The 14,626-nt window shown below is 40.4% G+C and overlaps 1 protein-coding gene across 2 annotated transcripts in view; it reads right to left on the reverse strand.

Moving 5' to 3' along the window:
* Window positions 1-14,347, reverse strand: part of IGSF11 (immunoglobulin superfamily member 11) — a 134,618-nt gene extending 120,271 nt beyond the window's left edge. For both annotated transcript variants that reach the window (XM_080655455.1, XM_080655454.1), the window contains exon 1: window positions 13,992-14,347. In XM_080655455.1, coding sequence (XP_080511581.1) covers window positions 13,992-14,043 — 52 coding nt within the window. In that variant the 5' untranslated portion in view covers window positions 14,044-14,347. The remainder of the gene's footprint in view (window positions 1-13,991) is intronic.
* Window positions 14,348-14,626: the final 279 nt, after the last annotated feature.

Here is a 14,626-nt window from a genome sequence, read left to right on the forward strand (position 1 = left end):
GCTAACCTCAGGTGTTAGAAGTCAAAAAGTGGTTAACTTTGCAGGGCAAGGGATGGTAGGGTGATCGAGAGGGTCGCTGGGGAGCCTGGGGGTTGGCAATGCTCTGTCTTTGGTGTGGATGATGGTTACACAAGTATATTCACTTATGATAATTCATTAAATAGTACTGTTAATACTTCTACACTGTTTTGTATATCTTGCACTTTTAAACAGTTAATCCCTGTCACTACTGTCTTTGCAAATAAATACAGTGGCTTTCAAATACATCATAATTAAAGAAATATTGACACCCGGCTGGTGTTGCTCAGTGGTTGAGCACTGACCCATGAACCAAGAGGTCATGGTTTGATTCCCGGTCAGGGCACATGCCTGAGTTACAGGCTCAATCCCCAGTAGGGGACGTTTAGGAGGCAGCCAACCAATGATTCTCTCTCATTGTTGATGTTTCTATCTCTTTCTCCCCGTCTCTTCTCTCTCTGAAATCAATAAAAACATATTTTTTTAAAAAAAAAGAACAATTGACTACATATAAATCAATGCTCTTCAGTGGAATGAACAAAGTATAGAGCAAGGCAATGGGAATAGGTTTAAGACAGTGGGAAGATCATGTAAATTTGGTTTACACAAAGGAAGAGGCTAAGAAACTGTATTAACCTGTTCAAAATGAGCACAAATGATATGCAAATTCAATCCATAGCCTAAAAGAACCTATTTTTATCATTTTTTGTGCATGAGAAATGTCTGTGCTTTAATAAAACTTTCAACTTCACATGTGTATCTCAATTGCATGTATAGAATTTCAATGTTTTGCCTGTAAAATAAAAGAAGTGGATCATCTATTACCTAACATAAGATAAAAGGGCTGCTGAAAAGCAAGGACCTAAAATGCATCCATTCACTCAATAAATTAAGCACCTGCCAAAAAAGTGTAAGAGAACAAGGCACAGCTTTTGGAGATGCCACTATGGAAGCACACAAACTCACTGCTTAGGAAACTATAAAAGAAAAAGACCTCTCACAGAGAAGTCAGGCCAGAAAGTAAGGCAGTCAGTCTCAAAGGAAACAGGCTTGAGTTGGCATGGATGGGTGAGTAGTACAGATATCAAGAGGAGGAGGTGAGATATTGCAGACCAACCAGAGGGGCTGGGGGATGTGAGCAACATGCTGAAGAGGTAGCTAGCCCCAGAGTGTTAACAGAGGGTGGTGGAAACATGATGGGTTGGACAGAGAAGAGTAGAGAGCCATGGAGGACACTGGAATTTATCCTGGAAGATTTTTGGAGTTTGCTATGGTTATTGCTGTTGAAGGAAGAGAATACTGTAATGAAAGCAGTGTTTGACAGAAAAGGAACCTGGCATAGAGCAAAAGATGGATCAAAGAGAAGAAAGGTGAAGTAAAGAGCAGCTAGAAAACTGTTGGCATAATATAAACTTAAAACAATAAGGATATACATTAATAAGGTGATACTGGAAGGAAGGATAATAAAGAGTTAAGAATACTAAGAAGAAATACCTTAAGGATTCCAGGGTTTTCAGATTTAAAAAAAAAATAACTATTTTTGCCTAAGAACAGGCCACGGGACCATGCACTGGTACATGTGATGCTGCCACAACCTACACAGTCTCAAAGTGTGATGGTGCCAGAAGCCTGTGCCAGACGCAAAAGCAGTCTGTCTGAGACGTTCAGCATATATACATATCATATATGCAAACTGCCATATTTAAAATTACATAAATGCATGTGTCTTTACCTAATCAGCTAGTATCTATGAAGTAGAATGACAAGTAAATGTTTTGTGAAGTTAAATGTAAATGTGGAAAAGCTGAATTAGTCCACTTGCCACACAGAGGATAACTACAATAAAAAAGGGGAAAGGGTCTCACTACCCTTATAGTCAAGTCAGAGAGAATGCTGGAATGCCAACTTACACTGGTCCAGAGAATCTGAGCTGAGAATTCAAGAGGAAGTGCTCAAGACTGCAAATTATTTTTGTGTCACGGTCTCCATCATCATTACTTTATAGAATATTTGTTAGACAGGGAAGGAATAAGCAGATCTGATTTATTTTAATACAGGCAGATGGCTTGGTCGTGGAAATTGTGAAGGGATTTACTGAGCGGCTTCATCAGCTCAAGGACATTATAGAATTAAAGGGCTCTAAGAGATCTTACTGGGCCAGCTCTCTGAGGCTCACAACATTACACTTTCTTATTAATTAGAAAGACAACCCAAACCCCTGAATTCGAAGTAACCGGGGAGGGACAAAAGAAGAACACTATATTTGTCCAAAGAAGCACAAATGTTAGGACAGAAACTGGAAATATAGATTGACCAAAGGGCAAACTAAAACATGTCTTGCTCTACGGACAATGAAATCACAAACTAGGAAGAATTAAAAGTCACTATTTCAGAAAATATTTTCATGAAAACAAACCATGTTTAAGTTTCTATAACTATTTTCGAGTACAAAACTCAATAATCTTTCTACTAGTGTGGTATAGTTTCAGGAAAAATTTAATGATCTAAAAACAAACTATAATTGCCATGATAACACAACAGGCAGTGAATTTATGAATCTCAGGATTATTTTGAAAGTTCTGCTAATGTGAATAACTTCCCATTTTGGAGACCACCTGGTTTTCTATAAAAAAAATTCTTTAATGAAAATGCAAGAAGAACAGCTGGGAAACACTATGACATACAATCTAGAGTCAGATTTGAGATGTGCCCTAACCACATCCCTCTAAAGCTTTCAGTTTAAGTATCACTACTTCCCTGGCAAAATTGTTTTGTAAAAGCTCATGTCTTTTCACTTTTAGTCCATAACAGCAATATTAAAAATATCTACATTGGTCATAAAACCCAGTATAGATAAAATTTAGGCACCTAACTGTGATTTATACAAAGAAAATTCATTATGATAGAAAAGTAGAGAAATCAAGTTAAAAGACCAGAATACAGTAATTATGATAAAAAGTATATATATATATATATATATATATATATATATATATGCATATTTTTGTCATATTTATAACCTGCTTACAACTGACCATTTACTGACACATATGAGATATCTTTTATATAAAGGATGTAAGAGAATATATGAGGTATGTACAGAGCTTGAGCTAACATGAACAGAAATCATTTTTAAATAAAAAAATTAAATCAGATTAAAAATATTTATATTTGAAACCACTTTTTATATTTCTTCAACAGATAAAGATGATTTTAATTCACAGAATAAACACCACCATATTGTTGGAGGGAGAGGCAGAGGGAAAGTCAAGTAACTATTTTAGGAAAAGTTTTATGGATATGTTAAAACCAGCCATATATTATCTCTGGCTTATTTTATTGACAGTATTCTCAATACTTGGAAGCCAACTCAAAGAGCCACGAGATTACAGATTACCGAATCTAATCTCCTCATTTTGCAAATGAAAGCAGACCTGGAGAAACTGTATGATTGTCTCCCAGGTCGCACCTCCATGGTGCCTCCTCACTCGGGTCAGGGCTAATCAATCCCTGAAACGATAACTACCACTAACCAAGCCTTTTCTGTATGCCACTATGCTAGATACTTTAAAGATGTGTCATTTCCCTTAGCTTAGTACTTAATGCACTGAGGGGGCCAGCTCCACTCTACAGGAAAATCAAACTCAAGCTCAGGACATTAAACATTCCCAACGTCAGAGGGCAAAAAATGACAATCCAGGAATTCAAACCCAGTATGTATGACTATGCAAAGCCTTCACACAATGCTATTGTCTCCTGCAAAATGCTAGATAGGTACATCCAATAACTCCAGTTTGGCCAAGACAGACTGCAAAAATATCTACACAGACTTATAGGTTATGCATACAAAGATGTTCACTATAACATCTCTGATGTCAAAAAAAAATAAGAAACAACATAAATTTTCAACAATGGGGAAACAGCTAAATAAGTTATGTTATAGACTTTCCAGGAAACACTAAACTTAGGTCATGAAAAAGAATGAGGCAGATCCATGTAATAGACGTGGCAAAAAAATCCCATATTAAATTGTTATGTTTTAAAAATAAGTTGTAGACCAATATTCAGGGCATTACTTTTTAAAAAATAAATGTACAAGGCAGGCTTTTTTTGTAATTAGAAAAAGGTCTGGAACAATGCACAGCAAAACCAGAGAATTCAGCAGGTGCAGGTGAGATATGAGTCATTTCTTAAACATTTCTGCATTAGGTTTCTTTTGAATTTTTGTTTTTTATAATCCTCACCCAAGGATATGTTTATTGATTTTAGAGAGAGAGGAAGGGGAAGGGAGGGAGAGAAGGAGAGACAGAAAAATAGAGGGAGGAAGGGAAGAAGGGAGAAAGGGAGAGGGAACGAGAGAGAGAGACATCAATGTGAGAGAGAAATAACAATCAGTTGCCTCTCGTACACACCCCGACCAGGGATGGAACCCCCAACCTTTTGGTGTACGGGACAATGCTCCAATCAACTGAGCCACCCAGCCAGGGCTGCATTGTTTTAATTTTTATGCCTAGGATATGTTACTTTTGTAATTTTAAAAATTATAATACAAAAATAAAAAATTTTAAATGAGCATATTAAGTATTTTAAAATAAAATATGCATACTCCAATTAATGCCATCCCACATAGCATGGAATGATTCTGTGGCTATTTATCGCTAATGCAATTTTTTTAAAAATCTAACATTTCATAACAGCACACCAGAGTTCAAGTACTATAGCCCATGGACAGTCTCCAAGACCCTTTCAAAAAATGCATGAGGAAAAAGCTATTTTTTTAAATAATGGTAAAGTGCTATTTGCCTTTTTGCCAGTGTTGACACCTGCCCTGATGGTGCAAAAGCAGTGGTGAGTGCAACTGCTGGCACCTTCACACAAGTCAAGGCCCTGGCACAACTGCACTCCAAGTCACTGTCATGCACTCACAACTAAACAGAAATTCCAGTCTCACTAAAGAGTGTCTTTGATGAAGCAATAACAGTGACTTTATTAAATCTTGACCTTTTACAATATTCTGTGACACAATGGGGAGTATGAAACATGAATCACTTGTGCTGCATACCAAGGCAGTGCTTGTCCCAAGGAAAACCCTGCTGCAACTGCAGGAGCTCAAAGTTGGATGAATTACTTGCTTTTTTTCATGTATCAGCATTTTTACTTGAAGAACAACTCAGACTATGGTTATGGAGACTTAGGTATTTGGCAGACATTTTCTCAAAATCAAAAATAGGATTATTACTTCAAGGGAAATAACTGACAGATGTTTGGTGCCAACTGAAGGAAATATTAAAATTTTGGAAAACTTGCATCTGCCACTGTGAATTAAAGTTTCGCAAAACTTAAAGACTGTCCTGATAAGATCAATGGTGATATTAACAAATGTGTTATTTTTATTATTTAACATCTATATCAATGAGCCAGTATTTTCCAAATTATTAGTGCATAATGTTACCAAAAAAATCATTCATGAATAAAATATCCATTTAAAGTACAACGTAAACCAATGGGTTTTAATATAACAAAGAAATGTTTATTGATATGGTTTCTGATTCCACATTGCAACCAATCTATATATATAAAAGGCTAATATGCTAAGTGTCCGACCATCCAGGTAACGGACATCACATAGCAAAGCCCGTCTTCCTCTCCCTAGAGACTCGCCTCCTTGCAGTTTCTTTAGCCCAGGAACCTGACTTGCTTTATAGCCAGGTGGAAACATTTACGCTTTAACCAAATGTCTATGAAGCGTTTTCCTGTGCCTCATCTCATTTGATCCTCACAGAAGTCCTGGAGTAGGTAGATAGGAGACTCGGTAGAATCCTATTTTCTTTTCGTTAGCCAGAAAGCAGAGATTTAGAAAGCTTAGAAACTTGACCTGACTGAAAAAAAGTAAGAAATGGTGGACATTGAAAAATGACTTCAGGTTTTCTCACTGCACAGAATACAGTCAAATACTGCTGCAGTTAAATATTTTACCCATTGTTCTCCCTGCATGATCTACAATAATAATCTGCTTTGTATTGATAATTAATGCTGTGTTGCTGACAATTACCTGAAAGAGAAGTTGGGGTGCTTCACTGGGCTGGAAAAAGTTTAGCTACATCAGAAAACAGGTCTAATTAAGCAAGTTTATCTATATATCTATAAAAGGCTAAGTTGACTCATGCATGCATGATACATGTAAAGCTCTCACTGGCGCCAATCGCACGCGTGTGTTTTGATCTGTCATTGTTGATCGTGAATTTGGTTGAAACTTCTTTTATAGAGAAAAGGCGAATAGTGATATTAAAATATTTCTTCTAATTAATTTCCTTTCAATGTGCATGAATTCATGCACTGGGCCACTAGTCTTTAATAAACTACTACTTACTGAGTTTGGGTGGAATATCAAAGAATATTGAAAATTACCTGTTAATGCTATCAAAATACTTCTTACTTTTCTAACTACGTATTTGTGTGAGGCCATGTATTCTTTATATATTTCAACCAAACCAAGACAACACATCATAGTAAACTGAATACAGAAGCAGATAGGGGAATCCAGCTATTCCTAATGAGCAAGACAGTAAAGAGATTTCCAAAAATGTAAAACAGTATCATTCTTCTCACTAATATTTTTTGGTTTTAGGAAAAAAGATCTTACTTGTGACACAAAAAATACATCATATATGTCCATATATAATAGGTTTGTTATTGTTTTAATTAATAAATATTTAAATTTTTCTCACTTTTAATTTTTAATATGGTAAATATTGATAGACCTAATCCACACAAACACTTTTTATCATCCTCAACTAGAGGCCCGGTGCATGAAATTCGTGCACGGGGGGGGGGGGTCCCTCAGCCCACTGGGATCGGGCCTAAACGGGCAGTCGGACATCCCTCTCACAATCCAGGACTGCTGGCTCCCAACTGCCCTCCCCTGCAGGCCTGGTCCCCCCCACAACTGCCCTCCCCTGCAGGCCTGGTCCCCCCCAAATGCCCTCCCTTGCTGGCCTGGTCCCCCCCAACTGCCCTCCCTTGCTGGCCCCATCACCAACTGCCCTCCCCTGCAGGCCTGGTCCCCCCAACTGCCCTCCCTTGCTGGCCTGGTCCCAACCAACTGCCCTCCCCTGCAGGCCTGGTCCCCCCCCCAACTGCCCTCCCCTGCAGGCCTGGTCCCCCCCAACTGCCCTCCCCTGCAGGCCTGGCCCCCCCAACTGCCCTCCCTTGCAGGCCTGGTCACCCACAACTGCCCTCCCCTGCAGGCCTGCCCCCTCAACTGCCTTCCCCTGCAGTCCTGGTCCCCCCCCCCTCAACTGTCCTCCCCTGCTGACCTGGTCTCCCCCAACTGCCCTCCTCTACTGGCCCAATCACCCCTAACTGCCCTCCCTGCTTGCCTGATCACCCACAACTTCCCTCCCCTGCAGGCCTGGTCCCCTCAACTGCCCTCCCCTGCTGGCCTGGTCTCCCCCAACTGCCCTCCTCTACTGGCCCAATCACCCCTAACTGCCCTCCCTGCTTGCCTGATCACCCACAACTTCCCTCCCCTGCAGGCCTGGGTCCCCCGCAACTGCCCTCCTCTGCTGGCCTGGTCTCCCCCAACTGCCCTCCTCTGCTGGCCTGGTCACCCCCAACTGCCCTCCTCTGCTGGCCTGGTCACTCCCAACTTCCCACAACTGCCCTTCCCTGCAGGCCATCTTGTGGTGGCCATCTTGTGTCCACATGGGGGCAGCCATCTTTGACCACATGGGGGCATCCATCTTGTGTGTTGGAGTGATGGTCAATTTGCATATTACTCTTTTATTAGATAGGATAATCTCTAAGGCCCCATTAACTTCTGAGGTCAAAAGTTGGAGAGTCTCTGCAGTATACTGTTAACACATTTTCGCGTGCTCTGCCTACTGTCTTAAGTCTTGGCCAATAAATGCCAGTACAGCACTTAGTATTTACACATGGGCAATATGCATATGTGAACTGTACTACAACTTTCTTAACCAATAAAAGCTTAAATGCTAAATACATTCTGCAACAAGTGATGTTTACTACACTCAAACCTCTCTTTTTGCCACTATTTTATGTTCTACCAAGTGATCTTGACCCATGGGGGCTGCTAGAAGTTGTAAACTGGTAGTAATGGATCTGGTCCAAAGAAACGAAGATTAAGTACTATGAACGATGTTTGATGTTACTTAAGGCATCTTGAGGACATGGTAGACAACTTGGCTATGATTAGCTGAAGACCTCTGTCATTTTTAGAGAGATAAACATCACTGCAGAATGAGAGAATGGTCAATAAGGAAATGAATCATAGCTGGAAGAAACTATGATTAGAAAGATGCAGACTTCAGGAAAAGGGAAGGGAATAGGAGGGGAGGACAACTGGCAATCTCTACTGGGAATAGGTTATAATGCCCCTACATGGAGTTGGTTTAGTTAATGCTCCTATTTCTAAAAAGGATCTCCAGTACTGAGCTTAGACTATACGAGGTGTTATTTTATTTATATCTATGCTTGGGCTATTAGTTCTAACATACAGGCCCTCAGAACTAAGAATAGCAGACATGGAAATGGGATACTTGTAGGTTCTAAGTGAATTCCCAAAAGTCCAAGATCATTCTTTATTAAATTAAGTAAAATGTTATAAGGGGATAAATGTTGATGGAAGGAGACTTGACTTTGGGTGGTGAACACACGATATAATATGCAGATGCTGTATTACAGAATTGTACACTTGAAACCTATATAATCTTATTAACCAATATCACCCCAATATATTTGACTTAAAAAACTAATAAATGGAGCAAAACTTTTGGGAATTTCTTAGGAAAATATATTTCAAAAATGGACTTCAAAGTTCTATGATTAAATATAAGCTAAGACTCAATTTTGAAAGATCTGTATTGTATTGTATAGTATTGTATTGTATTTTTAAATAAACTTCCCTAGTTATAGAATTTTAAAATATATCCCTATTATCTCTCTTCTATAAAATATATACTAAATCTTAAAGAAGTTGGAGCTGACACAGTAACACCAAATCCCTAAAGAAAATGTTAACACAATTCTCATTTTCCTTAAAAGAGAAAAAAATTCTTTTTAGGTACTACAAGCAGACAGGATTATCACTTATATCAGTAAACACTTACTTATCCACAAATATCTACTAAGCACATACTATGTGCCAGACATAGTAGTGTCCTTTAGGGAAAACACACACACACACACACACACACACACACACACACACACACACACACAGAATCGTATCCATCATAAAGTTAACTTCATTGAACAAGAATAAAATATTAACATAGAACTATGTCTACATTCTCACATAGCTCCACCAATGCCCACCTTCTAAGGTGATTTCTGGGTCTGCCTGCCTGGCTCTGGGTTTTTTAATATCAATCCTTGAAATAGAAAGAGTTAAATTACTGGGGGGGGGGGGGGGGGAAGGGAACAGGAATGGCTAGATTTATTTACCTTAAAAGAACCTGGTGCTATTAGCAGAAGAAGATAACATCCTCCAAAATGGAGAGGATGAGAAGGAACGAGGACAGAAAAGAATCAATGTTACTGAGAATACAGGAGTGAGAGAAAAGTGATTTTACATGAGCAACTGCTGTGAACAGGAAGACTCTGGGCAAAATTAGGACATTATTAACATTTCCACTGGTGTGATCTTCAACAGGCTTCAATAAAAATTTAAATTTCTTTCCAATTTTTAAAAATGTTGAATTAAGGAGTCTTTTAGACTGGCCTAGAAGCGGCCTCGTGATATTAGGGTTGCATTCACAATGCCATGTTGTTTTATTACATAGTTGTGACTCTTGGTGGAAAAATACCATTGAATTTCCAAAGCTATTATACTTTAACCATCTGTCCCAACCCTAAATCCTGACCTGCTTTCACTCATGGCCACTGACATTCACCAAATTCTTTGAAGATTCTTCCAAAGAACTCTATGGGTACAAGAATTTCCTAAACTCAGTGCTTCTGGCATCTCACATTCTTTACCCATATGCTTTTCTAAATAAAAGTGTGCATCTAACCCTGTCACTTTGTTACTTCTCTCAAGATCAAAATGCTAAATGAAGAGGAACAAGAAAGTAGATTTCCTCTAAGGATTTTTTATTGAATAGACGTTTTGCTCACATTGGCAAATCTGTATTGTTAATTCTATTCTATAAACAAAAATTTTAGTGATATTTATTAAAATGTAATCTTCCAAGTATACATGAGAGAGGCAGAGCCACACCATATAGCATCTATTGTGTAGTGTCTGATAATGGAAAAGATGAACAGCTATCAGATCAATGGCCGAGTCTATCATTTGTGAAATTAGGAAATAGATTTTCTCTCTTTGACTGAGTTCGCATTTCTACAATTTTAAAACCATCACAAAATGCAAACTACTTCTATAGTCTCTTTCTTAGGCGGTAGAAAACCAAGTACAGAGGGAATCAATGCTCAAACTTGAATAGAAAGGAAAAAATCCTTCCACGGTTTAGTAAGATCCGATTAATGCATAAGTAAACTAATTAACTTTCCACTTTTAAGACCAAATTCAGCTCAAATCAGATGCCCTTTTGAACACCACCCAAGAACTGACAACCTCTCTGAAACCAGTTACTCTCGAAGTATGATCCAGGGAGGATTTCGGAGCCTCCAGATGGTCTGGGAGCTGCCCTCAAAATGAGTGTGAGCTGTGTGAGTGCCAAGTAGTCCTCATCAAACAAAGGAGGGGACTGGACTACCAGAAATCCGGCAATCTTACCTCAATCTGCCTGACATATAGAAATAACTTGGTATCATTTGTGTAGATACAAATAGGTACACAATCCCTATTCTGAATAAACTAGTTATAGGTCCAAATTTAAGTGGGAACACCACAGTTTTCACAACGTTCTCCCAACTCAGCTAGGACTTCAGTCCCTTGTTCTGTATAACTCAGTGTGACTCAAGGATCTTATGTACCAGCAAGTCACCTTGTTTGGCACTAAATCACATGGCTTACATATGAAGATTCAAATGAGACTGTTCATTATAAATGCTTTCACTACCGAAGTGTGAAAACACATTTGAAAATGTGCCACATACTGTTTGTTACTGGGGGGGAACGTCTTACCCATGGCATCATTGCCTTGGGTCTGACAACAGTACTAAGCATAACACTGTGAAGCGCTTGGTGATCTAATATTTAAATTGTTTCCTGAATAGTTCATGTTGAATATATAGTGTATTAAGCTTAATTTACCTAAAATTTCCATCCAGTGGCTGTCGCCTTTCATGTAGGTCAGACTACAGATTTTTACTAAAAAGTGAATGGTTCCAAAACAGTTATATAACTAAAGTTAGAGCTAAGAAATTAAAGTTTACAATAAATTCTTCATCATGCTAACAATTAGGCTCACAATTCATTTTTATTTCATTTTATATGGTCTTTTCTATATTTTATACTTTTCTCATATTCTGAAAAGTTATCCACTATTTCAAGGAATCACCAGTAGTACAAGAAACATTTTAGATATATCTAACCCACTGGAAAAACTATATAACAGTAGTCAACTTTTCAATTCAAATTCCTTTGACGTTACTCCGCAGATATTTAAACAGAAATATCTTCACATCCATTTTCTTTCATAATTTTAAGTCACACTCTATTTCTACCTTTGGTGCTTTATGCCATTGTAGTGGTCACTGCCAGAATGGATATCTATCTAGCATCTATTTCCCTTTTCCTTCTTCATAATGGAAGTAACTTTGTTCAGATATACACTCCACCACCTCATTCCATACTGGAAGTCCTAGGGATGGGCCCTATTTCATTGAAACCAACTTTGCCATTGATTGGTTCGATAATTTAATGCAGTCAGGACATGGTATTCTCCTGGAGACTGTTATGCTAGCACTCAATAGCTGTTCACCCTCTTCCCCACCCCCATCTTAAGGAAACTGAGTATCAGTGGCTTTTGAGGGGCCTGCTGACTAAATCCCCAACTCAGCATTCAAGACTCTATTCTCCTTTTTTCACCCTTTTAGCCCTTTCTCCTTTGCACAACCTCCTGTTCCAGCAGCTAGAAGGGCGTGTCCTTCCCAGAACATGCCCCTGCATTTCCCATTTCATATCCTCATCCGGGTTGTTCCTTTGGCTAGAAAAGCCCAACCACGGCCAAGTCAGTCAGTGCAAATCCTATTCATTCCAAGTCCAGATCAAAAGTAAACTTTTCCATGAAGTCTTCCTTGATATCACCATTAATAAATGGCGCTCATCGTATATTCCTTGTATCATAAATCAGCTGTGCATGCTTACAGCCTGTTTTAAAACTGTGAGCTCCTTCAGGACCAACTCTTGTGTATCTTTGTCTTCCACCACCATCTCTCCCCACCAGAGTAGCTCAGTAACAATTCGTTGAACATATGAACACACGTTTTCATTTTTGAGGGTGAAAGTGTCTTTACAGAATAGATTATCATGAAAGCTAAAATGTCCTTGCAAGCCTTTAAAAACATTCTAGGGTGGCTTAGGAATAGTTCTGCTGAAAGAAAAAAAACAACACAGATGACCTTGTAAGCCTGATTCTGAGAATTATGTCAACTTTAAAAGTACTGCCTAAGAATTCAAAAACAAACTCTACACAAGTGCTATTTACAAAAAAGAGTGGTATTTATTGTAATGCGCAAAGGTTAACAGATTTTTTTTTATCAAAAATTTCAGCTGTTCTTATAGTAATATTTAAAGACTATTTACTCAATCTTATTTCACACTTGAAGGAAGTAAGACAGAGAAAAATGTTGGATCTCAGACAAATGTATTTGGAAACACATACTGGTGTCATTTAATTATTATCTACACATCATCACTAAAAATATACCTATTGAACTCCATGAAAGTTATCTGTAACTTAGACTATTTCCTTCACTGGCTTCTATGGGAAAGGTATTCAAAGTTTTGTATTCACTTCTCCCCTTCCAAATGAATTTGTACAACTTAAGTCAGCTAGTAAATATTATGTTACTTCAAGATCTATGGGTATATTATCAGTTCAAATAAGACCATAAAACTACAGAAAACATACTGAAATCTCCAGGGAGTGGGAGGGATCAGGGTTAACCACAATCTTCCATCAACCATTGAACCTGCTTTTAAAATAAAACCCTTCGGATAAATCTCAGTAAATCTCAACAATTAATTAAATGGGACAGAAAATTTGATTCCACAGGAACAATGTACTCACAAAAGAAAGGGCACCATATAAGATGAAAGTCGTTGTTTAAGTATGGCTATGCATAAAAATAAAATGTAAGAAAGAATAAATGGAGAGTATAAAATTCAATTTAGGTTTCCAGAAGCCGTTTACAAGAAAACTGAAGACACGTTTATTCCCTTTGTACTATTGTTATATTCTAGGTATTTTTGCAAGTCAACTTAAATCCTTTGGGGAAGATGCTAGAATATAAAAGAATAAATTCTTGTTTTCAAATATAGTGCAGCACACTGTATAGTCATTTTTAAAATAAAGATCACAATTTCAGTGAAACCTATATATGCTTGTTAAAGATTATGGTAAAGGTACGATTTAAAGTTTTCTAAATTGTTTCAAAGTCATCTCCCGTTTTCCTGGAGCTGCCTGGTAAGGGAAACTGATTCTAAAATACTGTTGTTGTTTTTCCCACCAGACCCAGTAAGTGTGGGAGTTCATTATCTAAAAAAGCGGGGTCACAGTCAGGTCCGGGATCGCGGTAACCGAGTAGCAGGTGTAGTCACCTCTGCTCAGAGAACACCTGGGCTGTGCGGGAGGCGGGGAAGGGGCGCGCGCGTCGGGTAGCAGGCGGCGGGTGGGCGCGTGAGCCTCGGCCAACAAACGACTGTGCAAGGCCCTGAGAAAGTTGCGCTCCCACGACCTGGCACAGGCGATCCCCAGACGGCTTCTGCAGGGACCGCCGGCCCAGCCTGGCCCCACCTGGCCGGGAGGGCTCTGGCTACTCACCTTGCAGAGAGAGGAGCAGCAACGGCGCCAGCGGGCAGCCCCGTGAAGTCATGCCGGGGCCGCCGGGAGCGCGCCCGCCGCCCGCTCCGCTCTTCTTCGCGGCGGCGGAGGCGCGTGCCGGGCTCTCGGCGCTCCCGGGAAGCTGGGTCCTCCCCGACTCGCCGCCGGGTCTCAAACCGCCCCGCGGGGCGGAGACCGTCGGGCGCGCAGACTAGGCAAGTGCAGCTCCCGCGCCGCCCCGCTCCGCGGAGGATGAGCTGCAGCCAGGGGCGTCCCGCGCTCGCCGGCCTCGCCCTGCAGCGCCACGGCCACCTCGCGCTGCCCCAGGACCCGCCGGCCCCCCGCGCCGCCCGGGGAGCCACTCCCCCCAACTCTCGCCCAGCTACTCCCGCAGCAGCCGGGCTCCGCTAGGCTCCGCGCCGCCCACTGGCCCCGCTCGGTCTCCCGGGCAACCGCGGCTTCAGCGCGACGCCTGGCGGCCCACCCGCGGAGCGAGCGCGGCGCAGCTGGTGCGGCCGCCACCTGTGTGCGGTGCGGCCCACGCCCCCGCACCCCTCCGCGAGCGCCGGGGACTCTGAACCACTAGCAAGGCAGGTGGTGTCAGCCCTGATCTCCAGAGTGTTCTAGGAAGGATT

Source organism: Plecotus auritus (assembly GCF_963455305.1).
Source record: "Plecotus auritus genome assembly, chromosome: 2".
NCBI classification, from domain to species: Eukaryota; Metazoa; Chordata; class Mammalia; order Chiroptera; family Vespertilionidae; genus Plecotus; species Plecotus auritus.